The sequence below is a fragment of the Phyllobates terribilis genome, unplaced genomic scaffold, assembly GCF_046119375.1.
Source record: "Phyllobates terribilis strain yellow unplaced genomic scaffold, ASM4611937v1 Scaffold_2__4_contigs__length_985480577, whole genome shotgun sequence".
NCBI classification, from domain to species: Eukaryota; Metazoa; Chordata; class Amphibia; order Anura; family Dendrobatidae; genus Phyllobates; species Phyllobates terribilis.
In genome coordinates this window covers 120,808,151-120,832,704 of record NW_027362762.1, presented here as the reverse complement: position 1 = coordinate 120,832,704, position 24,554 = coordinate 120,808,151, and the positions used below count along the sequence as shown (strand labels likewise).

The 24,554-nt window shown below is 41.3% G+C and overlaps 1 protein-coding gene across 1 annotated transcript in view; it reads left to right on the top strand.

Moving 5' to 3' along the window:
- Nucleotides 1-23,878, top strand: part of SMAD9 (SMAD family member 9) — a 35,699-nt gene extending 11,821 nt beyond the window's left edge. The window contains exons 2-7 of the mRNA XM_073662559.1: nucleotides 16,309-16,843; nucleotides 17,924-18,181; nucleotides 18,265-18,369; nucleotides 19,243-19,464; nucleotides 20,810-21,066; nucleotides 23,480-23,878. Coding sequence (XP_073518660.1) covers nucleotides 16,432-16,843; nucleotides 17,924-18,181; nucleotides 18,265-18,369; nucleotides 19,243-19,464; nucleotides 20,810-21,066; nucleotides 23,480-23,623 — 1,398 coding nt within the window. The 5' untranslated portion in view covers nucleotides 16,309-16,431 and the 3' untranslated portion in view covers nucleotides 23,624-23,878. The remainder of the gene's footprint in view (nucleotides 1-16,308; nucleotides 16,844-17,923; nucleotides 18,182-18,264; nucleotides 18,370-19,242; nucleotides 19,465-20,809; nucleotides 21,067-23,479) is intronic.
- Nucleotides 23,879-24,554: the final 676 nt, after the last annotated feature.

Genomic DNA, 24,554 nt, shown 5'->3' with positions numbered 1-24,554 from the left:
ATGCAGAATTGATGCATTTGTTTCCATTTTACCTTTTCTCTGATTGTTCCTCACCTGGTTTTTCCCCTAGTCAGTAAAGGTATTTGATGTGTTCTGTCTCAAGCACATCTGATGCAACAAATGAAGCCCTAGATCAGTCACATCGGGGGTGCTTGAAACAACAATGTGTGAAAGATAGATAGGTGGGTAGATAGTGGATCAGCTCTGCACTATATATACAGTGGCATGTAAAAGTTTGGGCACCCCTGGTCAAAATTACTGTTACTGTGAACAGTTAAGCAAGTTGAAGATGAAATGTTCTCTAAAAGGCCTAAAGTTAAACACATTTCCTTTGTATTTTAGGCAAAAAAAATAATCATATTTTACATTTTAAAATTACAAAATGGAAAATGGACCAATGCAAAAATTTGGGCGCCCTTGGAGATTTTTGTGCTCAGATAACTTTGACTGATGTTTCAGACCTTAATTAGCCTGTTAGTTATGGCTTGTTCACTATCATCGTTAGGATGGACCAGGTGATTGAAAATTTTCCAGTTTTATATAAACCCAGCCTCCTCTAACCTTGTGCCAAACAACAGCAGCCATGAGTTCTTCTAAGCAGCTGCCTAGCACTCTGAAAATGGTGGAGGCCCACAAAACAGGAGAAGGCTATGAGAAGATAGCAAAGTGTTTTCAAGTTTCCCTTTACTTATTTCGAAATGTAATTAAGAAATGGCAGTTACCAGGAACAGTGGAGGTCAAGATAAGGTCTGGAAGACAAAGCAAAATTTCAGTGAGAGCTGCTCGTAGGATTGCTAGAGAGGCAAATCAGAACACCTCAATCATGCTTTGGGGTTGTGTTGCAGCCAATGGCTTGGGAACATTGGGAAACATTTCACGGGTAGAGGGAAGAATGGATTCAATGAAATTTCAAAACAAATTCTTGATGCAAACATAACACCATCTGTAAAAAAGCTGAAGTTGAAAAGAGGATGGCTTCTACAAATGGATAATAATCCTAAACACACGTCAAAATCCCCAATAGACTACCTCAAAAGGTGCAAGCTGAAGGTTTTACAATGGCCCTCATAGTCCCCGGATCTGAACATCATTGAAAATCTGTGGCTAGACCTCAAAATAGCAGTGCATGCAAGACGACCCAGGAATCTCACAGCACTGGAGGAATTTTCCATGGAAGAATCGATGAAAATCACCTTGCTTAACTGTTCACAATAACAGTAATTTTGACCAGGGGTGCCCAAACTTTTACATGCCTCTGTACATACTTGTCTATTAGTCTTTGTAGATAGCATAGAAGGAAGCAGAGCAGGCGCTGTGTTTCCAGAAGGCATGTAGATTATAGTCATCCATAAGTGGTTAATAACAGAGACACTTCCCTGTGAGCTTCTATGGAGGAAGAAACTGACAGATGGGTGACGCACGTTGTACATGGTGATAACAGCCTGCTGCAGTGTCGGAGCGCTCACCTGCCAGTCACATCCTGCAAAATACCTAAACAATGACTAAGTGACTAGTCTGGCGGCCGCTGCATTTTTCTCTCTGTTTCCATTCTCGTGTATCTTTAGTGCGCAGTTATATTTTGTCTTCATTGAACCGCTCCTTAACCATTTACCAGAACATGACGTCTTCAGATCGAGGCCTCACCACGGCAGATAGACCATAGCAGACATTCCTCCCTGGGTACATCATTGTTTACTCTCAAAAATAGCACTGGCCATTTCTGGCCGCGTACTGTAACATGCAGGTGTAGTAGGATTTGTTGTAGAACTTCGCTTTGTATTGTTTCTCACAGTTAGAAAAATGTCTTATTAGTACGGCCACTATTGTAACTGCCGCTGGGATCGTCCCCCATGGCCTCAGTGATACCTCCGAGATCACTGATTTGCTGCAGATGTGTATTGGAGTATACGGGCTATGACCATCTGACAGCTGCATGATGTAGGGGCAAAGACCCTGATTTCAGCGATACATCACTTACTGGGCTGCTTGCTGCAGTTTTGATAAAATCACAGTTTTCTCTGCTGCAGATCTAGCAGTTCTCTGAATGCTGAGCTCTGTATAACCCCACCCACACCACTGATTGACAGCTCTCTGTGTACACTGTGCATAGGCATAAAGCAGCCAATCAGTGGTGAGGGCGGGGTTTTACAGAGCTCATGATTATGGAGAACTACATGGCAGCAGGTTTACTAGATCTTTAGTGTTGCTGATAAAACTACAGCAAGCTGCCTAATAAGTTAAATATGGCTGGAATCAGAGGGTCTGTCTCTACGTTATGCTTGCTTCAGATTAAAGAGGCAAAACCTAATGGAAGATTCCCTTTAATTCGTGAGACCTACAAAGAGCTTCTCTGGGGGACCCAGCACATTACACAGTCAGTATATTGATTCCAATATTCACCATGTAATACTTAGTTTTTCCTCTAGTGGCGCTGCAGCTTTATTAAAAAGCTTGCTTGCCAGGCTTAAAGGGGTTGTCCAGGTTTAGCACGAAAGTTTGCAGTCAGTCCTCACAGCACAATGTGGGGATCCTCACATCGTGTGATGTGTGATTTTACAAGTCTGCAGTCAGACTTTCATGAAAAACCTGGACAACCCGTTTAACTGCAGAACACCACTTCGCACGAGGTCTCAGCCACAGGACACTGCAGCCAACTTATTGTTAAAAAATAGGGATTGTAAAAAATAAACACCTCTTCTAGGGTCTATGCACATGGTGTGGATACACTGCGGATTTTCCAGACAAAAATATTCCAAGTATTAAAGTACCCAGAAAAGTAGGTGAGATTTTACCAAATCTCATGTACATGCTACATAAACATCTTTATGAAATTTGTGCTGAATTTGATTGGCATGTCAATGAAGGCTGTGGATTTTTAATGTGGATTTCCCCCTTTGCTGTGCATAGGGATAACTCAGCAGCAAAATCCATAGTAAAATGCATTTATGGTAACTCACATGTGGACGTACTCTCGCATGAAGAATATAATTGTTACCGTCGGGATGATAATGATAAACCAGTTTCCAACTGATTACAGTACTGTTATCATGAATTTACCATACAGACTATATACATTATTCAAAAGATCTCTTAGACCTGATGAGTCTGGTGTATTTACTCTGAGAATGGCCGCATAATGTTTTTATAACGTGGTATTAAAATGAAGATTACACGAGTCTACTTAGAGCTGACCTCTTAAAATGCTCACCTTAATAACAGGATTATACAACCATTCTGATATGGATTTTCAAAATAAGTACACCGACCTCATCAGGTGTAAAAGGTCTATTTTATAATGTTTACAATTTGTGTTGTAAAATCTGGTGACAGAACCATTTTAAGGGCTCATACCCATATGTGTGAAAAAAACTGTTTCGATATCTGGACCGAAAAAACGAACGAGTGCCATGCGAGTGTCATGCGATTGCTATGCGATTTTCTCCCCTAGCATCCGTATGATATCCAAGTGACATCCGTATGCAATGAGATTGTAACATGGGCTTTTACATAGGGGAATTGTCGTTTTAAATATGTGTATATCTATATACTGTATGTATATATATATATATATATATATATATACAAATAGATATTTTTATTTCTCTCTATATATATACAGATTGATAGATACATACACAAAATCAGATTTATATATACAGTACAGACCAAAAGTTTGGACACACCTTCTCATTTAGAGATTCTTCTCTATTTTCATGACTATGAAAATTGTACATTCACACTGAAGGCATCAAAATTATGAATTAACACATGTGGAATTATATACTTAACAAAAAAGTGTGAAACAACTGAAAATATGTCTTATATTCTAGGTTCTTCAAAGTAGCCACCTTTTGCTTTGATGACTGCTCTGCACACTCTTGGCATTCTCTTGATGAGCTTCAAGAGGTAGTCACCGGAAATGGTTTTCACTTCACAGGTGTTTCCTGTCAGGTTTAATAAGTGGGATTTCTTGCCTTATAAATGGGGTTGGGACCATCAGTTGTATTGTGCAGAAGTCAGGTGGATACACAGCTGATAGTCCTACTGAATAGACTGTTAGAATTTGTATTATGGCAAGAAAAAAGCAGCTAAGTAAAGAAAAATGAGTGACCATCATTACTTTAATAAATGAAGGTCAGTCAGTCCGAAAATTGGACAAACTTTGAAAGTGTCCCCAAGTGCAGTTGCAAAAACCATCAAGCGCTACAAAAAAACTGTCTCACATGAGGACCGCCCCAGGAAAGGAAGACCAAGAGTCACCTCTGCATCTGAGGATAAGTTTATCCGAGTCCTCAGAAATCGCAGGTTAACAGCAGCTCAGATTAGAGACCAGGTCAATGCCACACAGAGTTCTAGCAGCAGACACATCTCTACAACAACTGTTAAGAGGAGACTTTGTGCAGCAGGCCTTCATGGTAAAATAGCTGCTAGGAAACCACTGCTAAGGACAGGCCACAAGCAGAAGAGACTTGTTTGGGCTAAAGAACACAAGGAATTGACATTAGACCAGTGGAAATCTGTGCTTTGGTCTGATGAGTCCAAATTTGAGATCTTTGGTTCCAACCACCGTGTCTTTGTGCGACGCAGAAAAGGTGAACTGATGGACTCTACATGCCTGGTTCCCACCGTGAAGCATGGAGGAGGAGGTGTGATGGTGTGGGGGTGCTTTGCTGGTGACACTGTTGGGGATTTATTCAAAATTGAAGGCCTACTTCACCAGAATGGCTACCACAGCATCTTGCAGCGGCATGCTATTCCATCCGGTTTGCGTTTAGTTGGACCATCATTTATTTTTCAACAGGACAATGACCCCAAACACACCTCCAGGCTGTGTAAGGGCTATTTGACCAAGAGTGAGAGTGATGGGGTGCTACGCCAGATGACCTGGCCTCCACAGTCACCAGACCTGAACACAATCGAGATGGTTTGGGGTGAGCGGAGTGAAGGCAAAAGGGCCAACAAGTGCTAAGCATCTCTGGGAACTCCTTCAAGATTGTTGGAAGACCATTTCCGATGACTACTTCTTGAAGCTCATCAAGAGAATGCCAAGAGTGTGCAAAGCAGTCATCAAAGCAAAAGGTGGCTACTTTGAAGAACCTAGACTATAAGACATATTTTCAGTTGTTTCACACTTTTTTGTTAAGTATATAATTCCACATGTGTTAATTCATAGTTTTGATGCCTTCAGTGTGAATGTACAATTTTCATAGTCATGAAAATACAGAAAAATCTTTAAATGAGAAGGTGTGTCCAAACTTTTGGTCTGTACTGTACATACTATATATATATATATATATATAAATATGTGAGTGATATATTCTGTGCATGTAATTTATTGTTAAATAAATGAATTTTATTATCAAAAAATTGGCGTGGGGTTCCCCGTAATTTTATACTCTAGCAAAGGTTAAGCAGACGGCTGGGGCAGATGTTTGAAGCCTGGGAAGGGGGTAATACCCATGGAGCTTCCCAAGCTACTAATATCAGCCCCCAGCTGAATACTTAGCCTTTATTGGCTATTAAAATGGGGGACCCCAAAAAAATGACGTGGGATCCCCCTATTTTAACAGCTAGCAAAGGCTATGCAGACAGCTGGGGGCTGATATTAATAGCCTAGGAAGGGGCCATGAATATTGCCCCCCTCCGAGGCTAGAAACAGGAGCCCTCAGCCGCCCCAGAAATGGTGCATCCATAGGATGCGCCAATTCTGGCACTTAGCCTCGCTCTTCCCACTGCCCTGTAGCAGTGGCAGTGGGGTAATAGGGTTGGGGTTGATGTCAGCTTATAATGCCAGCTGACATCAAGCCCAGGTTAGTAATGGAGAGGCGTCTATAAGACGCCCCCATTACTAACCCCATAGTGGAAGTGATATGTGAAATAAAGACACCCACACCCAGAATAAACTATTTTATTTGAAATAAACACAGACACCCTTCAATGTTCTAAATTAAACCCTACTTACCATCATGCCCATTCCAGCTGAAGCCAATGTCACCTGCAAGAAAAGTAAAATAATAAAGCAACCTCATCCTCACCTTTCCGCTTAACCTCTGCTAGACTATAAAATTACAGGGGTCCCCACGCCCATTTTTTTCTTTTATAAAATCTTCATTTTAACAATAAGTGACAAGTACAGTAACCAGCACTGTCACTCTACTAATTATGTATGTGACTGACATCTTTCTATCTATCTATCTATCTACTCTATGTGTGTTGTTCTATTCTTTCTATTCTAAATTGTCAGGTACCGCTGTGATTTTACAGTACAGCGGCTGATGAATTGCCGGCTTTTAAAGAGACAGGCGCGTGAAAATCGAACGGCACTCACATGGTTCGAGTGCCGTGCGTTTTTTTTTTTCACGCACCCATTGACTTGTATTGGCGAGTCTCGTCCGAGATACGCGGCAAGTCGCAGCATGCTGCATTTTTTTTCTCAGCCCGATTTCAGCTGAGAAAAAAATTGCAGATGAGATGTCACTCATTGATTAACATTGGTCTGAGTGCAATCTGATTTTTTTTATTAGATTGCACTCGTCCATTTTTCTCGCAAGTGAGTATGAGCCCTAATGGTTTGTATCCTTTAATACATCTCTAAATTCTCAGAATAGTGTTGATCTGTTTAATCCAACAAAGCAGTTCTAATGCAGAACTATCTCCTGAAAAAAAGTAAAAACAAACAAAAAAACACAATTCTGCCACTGTTTTTTTGGGTTTCCATTTTATCATCTTACCATCTGTGTGGAAAAAATGACCTGGCAACACAATCATTCAGGTTAATACAATTATGGTGATACTAAACTTTTTTTTTTATTATACTTTAAAAAAATTCAGATCTATGTAAAAAAAAAGTAAAAAAATGTGTTTGTATCTCCCTTTTGCGAGACTCATAGCTTGTTTGCTATTCTGTTGATTGTCGATGGAGCTGTATGAGGCCTTGTTTTTGGTGGGGTGAACTGACATTTTTATTGATATGATTTTGAGGTACAAGTGACATCTTGGTAGCTGTTTATTGCATTGGGGCAGCCTGAAAATGGCAATTCTGACATTTCAATTTTTTTTTCTCTTTACCGCATTTACCTTTATGGGTTAAATAATTTTATATTTTGATAGATTGGATTTTTACAGATGTGCTGATACCATTTTTTTTTTGATGCAGAAAGGGTTCAAACTTTTATATATATCTTTTTTTACTTGTACTACATACTGCAATCACTGCTCTTAAAGGGAGGCGCTGACTGTATAACACAGCCTGCACCTGCCTTGCATGGAGCAGGGACAGCTCCTGAGCCCAATCCATAAAACCACAGCTGCTCCATGAAACAACAATACGTTGTGGGGTAGGAAGGGGTTAATGTATGCAATAACGTATAATATGAAATCTGGTGACAGACGGAATGACATAGTTAATGGAGATGAGTGGTGCTGATTTTGGAAAACGTATACCTTTTTCTAATTTCTTTTCCTTCTGAAATCAGTGGTGGTTGAAGATCACAGAACTCCCCTATGTGATCGTCTCTTTACAAAGCCACCCCTCCACCACCAAAATCTACTTTCAGCACTAACACAGGGTATACAGTAAAATTCCTTCAATTTGCGTAGTTGATGCATCCGATATCTCAGGGCAGGAGCGCTCCCACCATATGTGTCCACACTCTTGGCTCCGTTCCCACTGACAAGTGCGCTGCTCTGCTTCACACTGATGTCACCGGCTAGAAATTTGACTTGAATGAAAAGGGATCAATGTTCTTCTTTAGTCCTCTCCAAAGCTAAACATTTGTGTAATCTTGTCAGTGATGTCTCATCTTCATGATGCAAAACTAATAAAGGTTACAGAATGTCTATTAATGCTGCTGTGGTCTCTGCTCATCTGGCCGGCAGCGGGTGTGATGTGTATGTGGCATTGACATACGTATACATACAGTACAGACCAAAAGTTTGGACACACCTTCTCATTTAAAGATTTTTCTGTATTTTCATGACTATAAAAATAGTACATTCACACTGAAGGCATCAAAACTATGAATTAACACATGTGGAATTATATACTTAACAAAAAAGTGTGAAACAACTGAAAATATGTCTTATATTCTAGGTTCTTCAAAGTAGCCACCTTTTGCTTTGATGACTGCTTTGCACACTCTTGGCATTCTCTTGATGAGCTTCAAGAGGTAGTCACCGGAAATGGTCTTCCAACAATCTTGAAGGAGTTCCCAGAGATGCTTAGCACTTGTTGGCCCTTTTGCCTTCACTCTGCGGTCCAGCTCGATTGGGTTCAGGTCTGGTGACTGTGGAGGCCAGGTCATCTGGCGTAGCCCCCCATCACTCTCCTTCTTGGTCAAATAGCCCTTACACAGCCTGGGGGTGTGTTTGGGGTCATTGTCCTGTTGAAAAATAAATGATGGTCCAACTAAACACAAACCAGAAGGAATAGCATGCCGTTGCAAGATGCTGTGGTAGCCATGCTGGTTCAGTATGCCTTCAATTTTGAATAAATCCCCAACAGTGTCACCAGCAAAGCACCCCCACACCATCACACCTCCTCCATGCTTCACGGTGGGAACCAGTCATGTAGAGTCCATCCGTTCACCTTTTCTGCGTCGCACAAAGACACGGTGGTTGGAACCAAAGATCTCAAATTTGGACTCATCAGACCAAAGCACAGATTTCCACTGGTCTAATGTCCATTCCTTGTGTTCTTTAGCCCAAACAAGTCTCTTCTGCTTGTTGCCTGTCCTTAGCAGTGGTTTCCTAGCAGCTATTTTACCATGAAGGCCTGCTGCACAAAGTCTCCTCTTAACAGTTGTTGTAGAGATGTGTTTGCTGCTAGAACTCTGTGTGGCATTGACCTGGTCTCTAATCTGAGGTGCTGTTAACCTGCGATTTCTGAGACTGGTGACTCGGATAAACTTATCCTCAGAAGCAGAGGTGACTCTTGGTCTTCCTTTCCTGGGGCAGTCCTCATGTGAGCCAGTTTCTTTGTAGCGCTTGATGGTTTTTGCAACTGCACTTGGGGACACTTTCAAAGTTTGCCCAATTTTTCGGACTGACTGACCTTCATTTCTTAAAGTAATGATGTTTTTCTTTACTTAGCTGCTTTTTTCTTGCCATAATACAGATTCTAACAGTCTATTCAGTAGGACTATCAGCTGTGTATCCACCTGACTTCTGCACAACACAACTGATGGTCCCAACCCCATTTATAAGGGAAGAAATCCCACTTATTAAACCTGACAGGGCACACCTGTGAAGTGAAAACCATTTTGGTGACTACCTCTTGAAGCTCCTCAAGAGAATGCCAAGAGTGTGCAAAGCAGTCATCAAAGCAAAAGGTGGCTACTTTGAAGAACCTAGAATATAAGACATATTTTCAGTTTTTTCACACTTTTTTGTTAAGTATATAATTCCACATGTGTTAATTCATAGTTTTGATGCCTTCAGTGTGAATGTACAATTTTCATAGTCATGAAAATACAGAAAAATCTTTAAATGAGAAGGTGTGTCCAAACTTTTGGTCTGTACTGTATGTGCGGACTCTTGGAGGATTGGGGAGAAGTCAATAAACTGCTACAAAAATTTACAATACAGTGCAGAGATAAACGAGGAGCCAGGATAACGATAAGACAGATTTTTGACAGGGCACATTTTCAGGTTTTTTCATACTTGCAGATTAAATACTTTAGCTCTAAAAATATTTCTCGTCTGAATAGTCAAATAATTTTTGTACCTATTTTTTTTTTTAAATAATTTTAATATTTTCATTTTTTTCCTGTTTTTATTTTATGTAAAATACATGTATTTTTTTCACATTTTTTTATGACCACAAAGGGCCACTAAAATACATTTTAAAATTTGTTCTCCTTTCTGTAACAATTATTTTTTTTAATTTTTTTTATAGGAGTGGGGCTAATAACAATGATTTGGATTGCAGCGGCTTTTCTTATTTATTGATGTATATATTTATTTGTTTTGTTTTTTATCTACTTTTTATTTATTTTATTACCTGTCATTTATAAACACATAATTAGTTCTCCATAAGGTCATAAAAGACCTTTTGGGAGGGGGGACATTTCAATATTGAAAAACTTTATTTAAAAAAAAAATGTATTTCCTCTGTAACTGGGGCTGGTATAATAGCCCCAGTTACCGTTGAAATTCAGCTTCTTGGCTGCACAACAGAGTTGACTGGTTCTCCTAGGACCCAACAGCTCCTGCTCACTCCCTACACTCAGCGATCACATGACCGCTGGGTTAGGAAGAAGCAATGTTATTGCTTCCTATTGCTATATACACAGCGCTTGTTTAGTAGTGTATATACAGCAATCGAGAAGGCAGAGATGGTAATAGACCATCTTTGCCTTCTCTATGGGGAGCACAGTTGTATCTGACACACGATCTCCCTGATCATGTGCAGCTGCTCTATTATGCAGTGATGCTTTAGAATCTCACTGCAGAATAGAAGACAGACCACCCGAACTATGGGCGGTCCACAAGTAATTAAAGGGAATCTGTCAGCACGTTTTTACTTAGTAGTAGTATAGTTATATAGGTTCTTGTACCACAATAAAAATGAAACTTTTTTTCTAGAGATCTAATGTGCCATTCATGAGAAATCTAGTATAGAGGTCATACACAAATCAAACTAGAAGTGCACTAGGGCGTGTCAATACACTTGGAGGAAACAGTTGGAGCCCACAGACACGCCCCCAGTGCACTTCCAGTCTGATTTGTGTATGACTTCTATGCTAGATTTCATGACTGCCACATCAGATTTCTACAGAAAATGTATAATTTTTATTGGGGTACAAGTGCCCATGCAATCATACCAATACTTACAGCACATACTGTATGTAAAAACGCTCGGATGGGTTCCCTTTCATGCATATTGTTTTGGATGATATTTTAACCTCACTGGTAAAACTGTAAGAAGGTTGAGAGACTTTGGAGGAATTGTCCACTTTGGACAAACATTTAAAAAAAAAAAAAAAAAAAAAAAATTCCCTGATTAAAGGCCGATCATAGGTTTTCCAAATTAAAAATAAAATAGCCAAGTGGGAGGGAGGGGACGTGGAAAAGGCATAAAATAATGATGTGGGTCGACGGGGATGTCATTGCTGCACCATAGCACAAAAAAGCACCAACACTGGAGAGGTTTTATGGAAACTTGATTTTACTGTTTTTTATTAATTTCCCCTAATTGTTTTCTGGACAATGCCGCCCTGTGTAACATACATTTCTTCCTTCCTACAGAGCTGTAAATGTGATCTAAAGGTCATCAAATGTATAAGCAAGATATAAAATAACACATTTATATTATGCATTCATCATTGCTGAGAAAAGTTTCCATCCAAACATTTACAGTAACTATAATTAATCATTCTTCTATTTTAAGCTTTCAGAAAGTTTTCCATGTTTTTAGAATAATTTTAAAACTTGCCTTTTGTACTAATTCAGCAACAAAAGTATTTAGGAGAAATTGGGTTATTATGCGCATTGTCGTATAAATAATAGCGACAGACCATGTGGCCACAATGGGGCCCGTGAGTTGGCCTCCCCCACTGTCACACTTTCAGCGGTATCTGTATCCTGGATGAAGATACAGTTGAAAATAATGACAGAACAGGGAACCGTCAGCTCTCTTCTGTCATTCTCCCTGTGTGTCTGAGCTCTGACGTCTCAGCACAGCGGCTGCAAGGATGTCACTATATTGCACCCGCTGTGCAGAGCTTCAGAACACATGCTGCAGAGACCGGAGCAGCAGGGGAGCGGGGAGAGGTGAATAGTTACCTTTTTTTTATTTTTATCAATGAGTGTGGGGTCATCATACTGTGAGTAGGGGGATGTGGGTCCATCATACTATGTCAGGAGCCATTAAGTGTATGTGTGGGTGATCAAACTGTGTGGAGTGCTGTTTTGGGGTAATTATAGGCATTATGTGGGGGGCATTATACTGTGTGGATGATTGTGTGGTGGACATTATACTTTGTGGAGGGCTGTTTTAGGGCCAGTATAATGTGTGGAGGGCTGTAGGGGCCATTATACTGTGTGGGGAGCCATCATACTTTGTGGAGGGCTGTAGGGGGTATTTCATGTGTGTGTGTAGGGGGCATTATGCTGTGTGGAAAATTGTGTGGGGGCATTATACTCTGAAGGATTGTGTAGTGGACCTTGTACTGTGTGGGGCCATTATACTGTGTGGAGGATTGTGTGGGGCGCATTATACTCTGAAGGATTGTGTGGGGGGCCATTATACTGTGTAAGGGACATAGTACTGTGTGGGGCCATTATACTGTGTGGGGGGCATTATACTCTGAAGAATTGTGTGGGGGGCCATTATACTGTGTAAGGGACATAGTACTGTGTGGGGCCATTATACTGTGTGGGGGGCATTATACTCTGAAGGATTGTGTGGGGGGCCATTATACTGTGTAAGGGACATTGTACTGGGTGGGCCATTATACTGTGTGGAGGATTGTGTGGGGGGCATTATATTCTGAAGGATTGTGTGGGGGCCATTATACTGTGTAAGGGACATTGTACTGTGTGGGGCCATTATACTGTGTGGGGGGCATTATACTCTGAAGGATTGTGTGGGGGGCCATTATACCGTGTAAGGGACATTGTACTGTGTGGGGCCATTATACTGTGTGGGGGGCATTATACTCTGAAGGATTGTATGGGGGCCATTATACTGTGTAAGGGGCATTATACTGTGTGGGCCATTATACTTTGTGGAGGATTGTGTGGGGGGCATTATACTGTGTACGGGTGTCACGGGTGTGTCAGATGAAACAGACAGTCGCTCTGGATCTGGCTGCAGTAGGTCACTGCATTTGGCATTGCAGACGCCTTCTTAATCCTTCTGACTTTTGGACCCAGTGGCAACCTCCCTCCTGCTCTGATTGACACACCCTGGTCTGGGTGTAGATAAACACTCAGTCTGCTTCAGGGACTCGCCGGTGATATTCTCATTTTCCCTTGTGAAGGCTTGGAGCAATAGCAGTCATCTAGCTTCCTCTCTGGTGACCTTGGAGGATGTTTGGTGTTATCTCTCTGGTGTCTGCTCAAGCTAAGTTTTCCCCCCTTTGTTTGTCTCCCTTTTTGTCTTTAGTTTATAGTCGGGACTGACCAGTGCTCACCCCCCCCCCCCCATCTAGAGCCTAGCTCTAGGGATATACAGGGATTAGGTTTCCTGTTCGGTGATAGGTGCGGAACCTATATAGGGACGTTAGGACAGGTAGGGTGATATTAGATCTGCCTAGGGGTCTCCACTCCCACTTTCCCTAGCGTTGGGCTACCCTCCCCTCATCCCTTCGTGTTGCACTTAGTCTTTCCCACACTGTGTGTGACATTCGGACATTGTACTGTGTGGGGCCATTATACTGTGTGGATAATTGTGGGGGGAACATTATACTCTGAAAGATTGTGTGGGGGGCATTATACTATGTGGAGGATTGTGTGGGGGGCATTTTACTATGTGGATAATTTTGTGGGGGACATTATCCTTTGTAAAGGGCTGTTTTAGGGCCATTATACAACCACTGGGAAAAATTATGGAATCACCGGGCTCAGAGGATGTTCATTCAGTTGTTTAATGTTGTTGAAAAAAAGCAGATCACAGACATGGCACAAAACTAAAATCATTTCAAATGGCAACTTTATGGCTTTAAGAAACACTAAAAGAAATCAAGAAAAAAAAAAGTGGTACTCAGTAAGGGAAATTTTTTTCAGACCAAGCAGAGGGAAAAAAGTATGGAATCACTCAATTCTGAGGAGAAAATTATGGAATCATGAAAAACAAACACACAAAAGAACACTCCAATACATCACTAGTATTTTGTTGCACCACCTCTGGCTTTAATAACAGCTTGCAGTCTGAGGCATGGACTTAATGAGTGGCAAACAGTACTTTTCATCAATCTGGCTCCAACTTTCTCTGATTGCTGTTGCCAGATCAGCTTTGCAGGTTGGAGCTTTGTCATGGACCATTTTCTTCAACTTCCACCAAAGATTTTCAATTTGATTGAGATCCGGACTATTTGCAGGCCATGACATTGACCTAATGTGTCTTCTTTCAAGGAATGTTTTCACTGTTTTTGCTCTATGGCAGGATGCATTATCATCTTGAAAAATGATGTCATCATCCCCAAACATCCTTTCAATTTATGGGATAAGAAAACTATCCAAAATATCAATGTAAACTTGGGCATTTATTGAAGATGTAATGACAGCCATCTCCCCAGTGCCTTTACCTGACATGCATCCCCATATCACCAATGACTGTGGAAATTTGCATGTTCTCTTCATGCAGTCATCTTTATAAATCTCATTGGAACGGCACCAAACAAAAGTTCCAGCATCATCACCTTACCCAATGCAGATTCACGATTCATCACTGAATATGACTTTCATGCAGTCATCCACAGTCCACGAATGCTTTTCCTTAGCCCATTGTAACCTTGTTTTTTTCTGTTTAGGTGTTAATGATGGCTTTTGTTTAGCTTTTCTGTATGTAAATCCCATTTCCTTTAGGCGGTTTCTTACAGTTTGGTCACAGACATTGACTCCAGTTTCCTCCCATTCGTTCCTCATTTGTTTTGTTGTGCATTTCCTGTTTTGGAGACATATTGCTTTAAGTTTCCGGTCTTGACGCTTTGATGCCTTCCTTGGTCTACCATTATGTTTGCCTTTAACAACCTTCCCATGTTGTTTGTATTTGGTCCAGTTTTTAGACACAGCTGACTGTGAACAACCAACATCTTTTGCAACATTGCGTGATGATTTACCTTCTTTTAAGAGTTTGATAATCCTCTCCTTTGTTTCAATTGACATCTCTCGTGTTGGAGCCATGATTCATGTCAGTCCACTTGGTGCAATTGCTCTCCAAGGTGTGATCACTCCTTTTTAGATGCAGATCTAATTTGATGCAGGTGTTAGTTTTGGAAATTAAAATTTACAGGGTGATTCCATAATCTTTTCCTCAGAATTGAGTGATTCCATAATTATTTACCTCTGCTTGGTCTGAAAAAAATTTCCCTTACTGAGTACCACTTTTTTTTTCTTGATTTCTTTTAGTGTTTCTTAAAGCCATAAAGTTGCCATTTGAAATTACTTTAGTTTTGTGCCATGTCTGTGATCTGCTTTTTTTCAACAACATTAAACAACTGAATGAACATCCTCCGAGCCCGGTCATTCCATAATTTTTGCCAGGGGTTGTACTGTGTGGAGGGCTGTGGGGGCCATTATACTGTGTGGGGGCCATTATACTGTGTGAGGAGCCATTATACTTTGTGGAGGGCTGTAGTGTGGTATTTAACGTGTGTGTTGGGCATTATACTATCTGACAAGTTGTGTGTGGGACATTATACTTTGTCGGGTGACGGTACTGTAGGAGCATCATACTGTGCGTGTGGAGGATACTGTGGAGGAATTCACTGTGGTGTATCATTGTGTTTTTTGTTGTCATTATACTTTATGGGTGCCATTAAAGGGGTATCATAGTGGGGGAGAACACGACGGGGCTTCAATAGAAGCAAACTTATTCTATAAGTGCCATAATACATGTCCCGATTTCTTTGTGGAAATGTGCCCTTCTGTGGCTATGCCTATGCACCGTGACCCTGCCCTACTCCATCAAGTATTTTTTTAGGACTTCTGCTATGGGGCCCCACCAGTTCTATGTACACACCTGACAGACAGCTGCCTCTTCTAACTCCTTTATCTTCGGATAACGCCATTATGGTGTATGGCATAGGTCAATGGCATTCATCAACGTGCACATATTCTAAAGGTTGGCAAAGTACCAGATTTACCTCTGTGTGAGAGTCATAATATTAACTATGTATGTACTACACAGACCTGTAAGTAGTGTTGTAAATCCATGAACGGAGCAGATTGATATATAGTTTAGTTTTCATTATTGGGTAAGGAGTCCAGTGGGTGGCTTCTCCCAATGATTGATACAATTTCCCTTACGAGTGTGTTTACAAAAATGACTGTCAATCATTGAGAAGAACCCCCCACTGGACTCCTAAGCCCAGAATGAACTTGTGGTTTAGTTTAATAATTTATGCTCAATTTCTTACGCCACCCTGGGTATTTGAACCCCTTCCCGAAATCTGCCATACATGTGCAAAAAATTGGAGATAGGAGCTAGTGGCGAAAACTGGTAAAAATGCAGGATACACTTCATATAATATTCAGAAATAGTGTTATTCCTCATGTACATACACATGACAGCATATTCTGAAAAGTTCCCTGAAACGACAGGCACAGTTTAAGTTTAATTTCTTGTATTTGTTTCATTAACAGATTCTGTTAGAAATTATTACAAGTGTCTTTGGACTGAAGAAAATAATTATCTAATCAAGAAGCTTTGGAAAAGACCTTCATATTCTAAATTCAGGAGGGTGTTGATTGAGATTGTCAACTCATATGCACACCAGCACCCCTATCAGCTCCTTGTTCTCCTTCACTAGCCCTGCTGTCAAGCGGCTGCTCGGATGGAAGCAAGGAGACGAGGAGGAAAAATGGGCAGAAAAAGCAGTGGATTCACTGGTGAAGAAGCTGAAGAAGAAGAAGGGCTCGATGGAGGAGCTTGAGAAGGCGCTAAGTACACCAGGACAGCCAAGTAAATGTGTCACTATCCCACGTTCACTAGACGGGAGACTGCAGGTGTCACATCGCAAGGGTCTTCCACATGTCATCTACTGCAGGGTCTGGAGGTGGCCTGATCTTCAGTCACATCATGAATTAAAACCACTTGAATGCTGCGAGTTTCCTTTTGGATCAAAGCAGAAGGATGTGTGCATAAACCCTTACCATTACCGCAGAGTGGAAACTCCAGGTAGAGACATTTCTTTCTTAGTAATCTGTGTATCAGTTGTACTTAAAAGGGGTTGTCCTAGTTTGGCACGAAAGTCTGCAGTCACTCTGTGACTGCAGACTTGTGAATCCTCACAGTGCACACTGTCAGGATTCTCCGGTGCCGGAAGCAGGGAGTAGCGACTGCAAGCGTGAGCGATATTCATACTTCTGGCTACATTTCAACCAGACGTGCGCAGCCTCGCTCATTACAAGTGAATTGAGTGAACTGTGCACGTTCTCGCCGCCGACACCAGAGAATCCTGAGGCTATGTGCCCACATGCATTTAGAGCATCTAAGTTATTCACACATTATAAATCCATGCCGGTTGCATGGATTTGTATTGTGTGATCAACTTGTCAAGCACTTTTCCAAGTCCTGCTCAAAATCGCTTGGAAAAGTGCTTGAAAAAACGCATGCGAAAATGCATGTAAAAACGCTGAAAAAACGCTTCTCTCTGGCAGAAAAAATGCATGTAAATCTGCATGCGTTTTTTTCTGCCAGAGAGAGGCAAAAACGCTCCGCATCAAATCTACGTGGGCACATAGCCTAAAGCAACTTGTGAATATTGCCTTGAAAAAAAACATGAAATCCCAAGCAGCCATACTGTCTGTGTTTAAATGGCTACAGACTACATACAAACCCTGTGTAGTCTGACCCTGCTGTTATCCCATAAAACCAAGACTTGGGTACGTAAGCAAAAAAAAAAGGGTACAGATTAAAGTGTGACTGTAGGATCGGACTATTTGTTACCATGGAGACACATTTTACCATGGAGAAACATAAGTCTGCATGTAATCCGTAGACAAAAAAGGGTAGGATATTTTTAATGAAGACTACTTCAAAAGTTACTTCATTTCTTAGTTTACATGTGCTAGAAAAAAACGTCTGTGACTGCGCACATAAAAAGAAGCTCTGCACAATAATGCTGCTTACTTCATCGTCTTTACCATCTGTTCATTTCCAAATTAATAATAATTAAGAGCTTTTTATTTTCATTTCCTTCTGCTGTCCGCACACAGTCTGTCTACTTTTATATAATGAGTATTGTCTTTCTTGTAGTTCTTCCTCCTGTATTGGTTCCAAGACATAGTGAATTTAATACGGATCTCAGTCTGCTCGCCAAGTTCCGAAATACATCCCTGAACAATGAACCACTGATGCCACACAACGCCACCTTCCCTGAGTCATTTCAGCAGCCACTGTGTCCTCCGTTCTCTTCCTCGCCCAACAACATGTTTCACCACTCCCCGAACATTATTGGCTACCCGGACTCCCCCAGAAGTTCCTCTGAACCAGGAAGCCCCTACCAGATCACAGGTGACCTATACTGATATCCGCTCAGCTGATTCTTTCTGACTTGCCCTATTTTGCATTTACATTGCCTGTTTTCATGCCCATAGATACCCCTCCACCACCATACAACCCGCCTGAGATTCACGGAAACCAAAACAGAAACTCTGGAGACTCAACGGATTGTCAATTAGTTTTATCAGCAACAAACAGAGGTAGGCACTAAATGAAGGGGACTGGTAATCTGAAAGGATGTGTGAAAGATATACCCAAATTAACTTTCTGAAATAACACAACACTAGTGTAAATCTTCCATGTATATAGTGCTGGGGTCCTGGGTTCATATTCCACCAAGGACAACATCTGCAAGGAGTTTGTATGTTCTGCCCGTGTTTGAGTGGGTTTCCTCTGGGTTCTCCGGTTTCCTCCCACACTCCAAAGACTTAATGATAGAGAATTGATATTGTGAGCCCCCAAGCGCTGTGGAATTAATGGCGCTATATAAGAGAGTAAAATAAATAGATACAAACCTGGTACCATCTCCACCTCACTGATCCTGAGCACATGCATGTATCTGCTCCATCAGGTGCGGACATATAATTGGTGTAACCTGTGCAGTCGCACAGGGGCCCAAGAGGTAAGGGGGCCCATTTTAACATCCAAAGCAGGTGACATTTTGTATTATGATGAGGTATTGGACTGTAAAGGGCCCATATAATGTTCTGTTACAGGGGCCTTGTATCCACCAATGTGCTCCATTCATTGTCTATGGCACTGGAGGAGATGGCTGAGTACAATGCTCAGCTATCTCTGGCAGTCCCATGCACAATGAATGGATGGTGGCGGCTATCACGTCATTCACAAGTGTCTCTTCAGAGCCGTTTTCTCAGGATCACCCAGCAGTCAGTGATGGTGATGGTATCACATCAGTGATGGTATCACTTATCCTCGGGTATTATGGGAATAACCCTTTAACGACGTGTCTCGCCAAACGGGCACTAGGTTGACCCAGTGGCCACACAATTCAGGTACACTTGTGGCGTCCTAGCAGCTGATAACTCTCATTTCCTATTTCTTATCCTATACAGATTTCCGCCCTGTTTGCTATGAGGAACCACTACATTGGTGTTCTGTCGCTTACTACGAGCTGAACAATCGTGTGGGGGAGACATTCCAAGCATCGTCCCGCAGTGTACTCATCGATGGCTTCACGGATCCCTCTAACAACAAGAACAGGTTCTGTTTAGGACTTCTATCCAATGTGAACCGAAACTCAACTATTGAAAACACCCGTCGGCACATCGGCAAAGGTAAAAGTCAGCGCTTAGTGGTGATTAATAAAAGAGGTTGTACAGGAATATTTCTTTTTCTTTTACTATCTAAAATTTAACAGGCAAGTAGTTACTAACTATCTGCCTGTCCTAAGCAGCGGCATGTCAGAGCAATCACCCACCGCTCCTGCCGGCGATTCAGTTGCTAAACGTCAACAGAACAGCTCTTCGTCTTCTGGGCTGCTTTGTCAATGGGGCATGACTTCCGACGTCATCCTGAATGACAGCCAGCTCCCCGCAGTTAGGTAGTGGGGAGCCGGCTATCAATCAGCATGACATCGGCAGTCACGCCCTGTCAAAAGAGCAGAGTGGAAGAGAAGCAGCTGCTCTGTCAGTGTGATGTCAGTTGAAGTCAGTGAATTGCAAACAGGAGCTGTCAGTGACCGCTCTGTGCCGGCAGAGATCGTCACCTGGCACAACAGGCAGGTAGGCAGCAACTACCTGCCTGTTAGCTCTTAGGCACATTTTAAAAATGAAAAATAGTCCCAGATAACCCCTTTACGTATTCAGCTTCCCCTGTGCTAAGTGAGTTGAATATTTTCAGGAATTTTTATTGTAATATTCAGCTTTAAAATAGGAGTTGAGACCCTGAAGTCCACCCTCTTCCCCCAACACTCCTTTTCAATTACTCTGCCTGATGGCTACATTGCAATCTCAGACTATATGGGAACATGTCTTATAGTCTGAAGACTGTGGCGTACGTATGGTAGACAGATGAGCTCTGATAATGCAAGTTTTTACTGTCCAGTGCCTGATGTGAAAATTACAATTAACTAGCAGAATGCAAATTACTAAATCAAGCTATGTGCACACATTAAGCTTGCATGGCATGCTGGGAGATTTCTGCTCTAAAGCCTGCTGTATTGTGAATGCAGCTCTGGTTTATGAAACGGGCTGTAACTAAACTCTAAGGTGGGATTAAGCAATAGTGAACTAAGGGAGAATATTAGTATTTGAGAACTTAGAGATATAATGTTCTCCTCTAGTCAGAGCTAGAACACACAAGCAAAACGTAGTGGAACATTCCTGCATTAAAGGGATATTCCCGTCTCAGACATTTATGGCATGTAAACAGTATATGCTTTCTGACAGGATGTCTGATACAGATGGGTCCCACTTAGGTCAAGTACAGGGTTCCTGTCTAGCATAACATGCAGTTTTTTCCTCTCACATATATGGGAATTCCGAAAATAGACCATTAGAAGACCCCTTTAACGCTACGGAAAAGTGAATAAACTCAGGAGTGTTTGTGTAGGACGATTTTCCGATGCTTTTATCACAGTACCTTCCAGCTAACTGCGTTCTCTTGTCTACTACCATGCAGGGGTCCACCTGTATTATGTCGGGGGAGAGGTCTATGCAGAGTGTCTAAGTGACAGCAGCATATTCGTACAAAGCCGCAACTGTAATTACCAGCATGGCTTCCACCCGGCAACGGTCTGCAAGATCCCCAGCGGCTGCAGCTTGAAGATATTCAATAACCAGCTGTTTGCTCAGCTCCTCTCACAGTCCGTTAACCAAGGGTTCGAAGTGGTGTACGAACTTACCAAAATGTGCACTATACGGATGAGCTTTGTAAAGGTGCGTACAATAATGGGCAAGAAATGTACCTATTCAGAACTTCCAAGCATTGGCTAGTGCATAATGTACAGCCAAGAAAAAGACCGTGCCCACGTTTCTGCAGCACTGACCCCCAAAACAAATCTTGGGTATTTCCCCTTTATTATGCATTACTAATGGTTCTCAAGGCGTATGGCTTATGTGGTTTTCCATACAGACACTTTATCAATCAGCTGTCATGTCTATCAATGTGAGGTGCGGTATTGTCATAGTCATCGCCCACTGAAAATCTGGGTTAGTACACAACAGAAATAGATTTTGCTCCTAAATCCACATCAAAAATTGCATCAAATACTCTTTGAACACTTTTCCGACTAATTTTAATGGGAAAAGCTTCTTTAGTGCACACAGTGATGTTTTTTGTCTCTCGTTATTTTGAAGATTTTGCAGTAAAACTAATAGGAAGATTATTCAAAAAGTATTTGAAGCATTTTTTTTTATTCGGATTTGCAGTAAAATCTGTTTCTAAATCTTAGTAAAAAACTGTGAATAGGCTCTAAAGAGGAAGAGGTGATGCACGCTCATGGGGCTACAATAGTTTATGGGTTTTTTGCTTACTGTCTAATGTTTCACAACTCCCATACACTACAGTGGAGCCACAGACATTGAAGCCACCTGTCTAATTTATACTCTTTTCTGAAGTGAAAAATTGTTCTAGAGACCCCGTTGTCCTGATGTATGAGGCATCCAGAGATGTCCACACAGGGCACCATTAGCACTTGCCAGTCCTTGCTCCTCAGCTGCTGCCATTACTCTTCTGTGTATGGTTTCTCCCATATAGTTAACCTGTCAGACTTGCATTCTTCTGTCCATATGGGTGGAGGATGCACAGAACAGCATCACGGTTTATCCTGAAAACAGGAAGAAATTAATTGCATTCAACTACCTAGATTTCATCTTCCATTAATCCATCAAAAAACCCAGAACACAAATTAAAGGCTGCATTGGAACTTCCAGGTCAATTATATTATTAATATACTGTATAATCATATCCCAGAAGCACCCCAGTGGGACACACACTCACAACATATATACAATATTGGCGGGGGTCTCACCGCATCTCGGGTCTATAACCCTATACCAGAAGCGCCCCAGTGGGACACACCCCCAAAATATATACGCAGCATCAGTGGGGTCTCCCCACATCTAGGGCACGTGCTATTGGTCCTCACTTCTATTTTGTGCAGGAACTGAGGGTCTCCCATGTGATAAATATTACCATGACAGCCCCTGGGCATCTCTAGTAGGGAATTGCGGCACAGAGGAGATTATTACTTCCCAGTGTTGGGGTTAATTTTTCCAACTTCTCGCTGGCATTTTTCTTTGATTTGCAATGGGTGATTAGAAAGGAACTGTGTAAGGAGAAGCTTATAAAACCTAGAAATAATTCCAGTCGTGCCTCCTTGGTTAAGAATTCATGAAAATATTAGGTGGTCCTGAACTCTGAGCTGCACACCCGCATGTTGTTTGGACCAGACATGCTGGGATTGGAGATACTGGTAGAAGTATGTAGAATTTGTTTCTCAATTGCTGTTGTCTAAAGGGTAATGTTTCCACTTGTGGATAGTGACAAGCCAAGCCTGGCATGTCAGAGTGAGGAGACTTGTAAGCCATGCATGCTCCTCTGGGAAATGAAAAAATACTAATTGTTTCATTAGAGAGGAACAAGACAGCTTGTAAAGACCCCGTCAGTTTAGAGCTGTGCAATAAAGTGAACTCCTGCCATCTTCCAAGGACTAAAGCCCTTTAATCTAAACATATTTGGAAGTTTCGGATTTAGCCATATTTAAGTAGACGGTGTGTATCTATCAGTGCCACACAACAGAAATTATTACTGTACTGAGTATTAGACCTTATTCAGTTGTCCTCTATTTCTTTTTGCATATGAGAAAAACAAACCGTTTTTCATCAGTGTGCTGCATCCGATTTTCATCCATTTTTGGTCCATGTGTCTATTTTTACCGTCATTGTCGCATCCATTTTAAAAAAATGCAATAAAAAAAAACAACAACCCTGCCCATAAATTATAAAGAAATACAGACTTTATGCAGATGACTCACAGATGGTATCTATTTGCTGTCCATTTTTTCAAACTGATCCAAATGGACGTTTGATCCATGACACATTTGATGCAGACACTTGGTCTACAAACCAACACGGACATGTGAACAGCCCCATAGACAATAATGGGTACATGTTCTAACCGTGAGAAAAATGGATGTCTCAATGAGGCCTACATGACAGAGGCAAAGCTAAGAGTGCAAAATTTAGGAAACAATGAATGACATTCAACTACCCAGAGTTTTGTGTTTTTGCGTATTGTACATATGGGTCATGTATACCTAGGACTAACTTTTGCTTCCTTACTTCTTAGGGTTGGGGAGCAGAGTACCACCGCCAAGATGTCACAAGTACTCCCTGCTGGATTGAGATCCATCTCCACGGACCCTTACAATGGCTGGACAAGGTTCTGACCCAGATGGGCTCCCCCCATAATCCCATCTCGTCTGTCTCATAATACAAGTATCTGAGTGCTATTGCAGGCAGTGGCTTAAAGAGTATCTTTCTTTTTTTAAGAATTATTTGTAATGTACATACTTATATTTCGGTCTCTGTACTGTGGCTTTGTCTGTGTAACATAAAAATACAAGAGCAGATGTATGTTGTATAAAGATTTCACTTAAGGAAACACTTCACCGATATCTCACTTTATAAGTTGTCTCTTATAGAAACTTTTCAGACTTGATGCACATAAACACGGTACACCATACAATGATTTTATGAACTTTATTTCTTATTTTTTTATATATATACACGTTCTTCGTTGATGACGTCACTGAGATTTTGTTTTCAAGAATTATTTTTTTATATTTGTGTCTTGTAAATTTAATTAGGGGAAAAAAAATGAAAAAAATAATATTTTAGTAGATTTGCATTTCTGGTAGCAATATTTACTCTTGTCTTTAAGGGTGTTTTACGCCTTTAGATGAGTTGTTTCTAGTTGGTTTGCATTGTTTGCGCCATGTGAGACATCATACGGCAGAGGAAGGTAATAGTATAAACATCTTACTTTGGTTTATCAGTATACAATGGCAAGTAAGAAAAGGATAGAGCAATGTGTTCGGAAAGGTGAAAAACTTCTTTAAGGTGGAAACCACTAAAAAAAAGGAAACGGATGATTATTTTCTATTGAATTCAGCTAAGGTTGGAAACTCTGACCACGGTGATGCCCAATATCAATTGGCCATTGAGTTTCAGACACGTGTAGCAAGATGTAGAGTGTGCAATCACCCTTAAGGCCCATTGAGACTATCCAGTAATTAGGCTGACAAAGACCCAAGGAATGAGAAAAACTCTTCTTTTATCAGCTGCGATGATTTTTCAGCCAACTTAAAAATCATTGTTCTCGGCAGCACATCGCGTAAACAGAACGTGCTGCCGATAACATG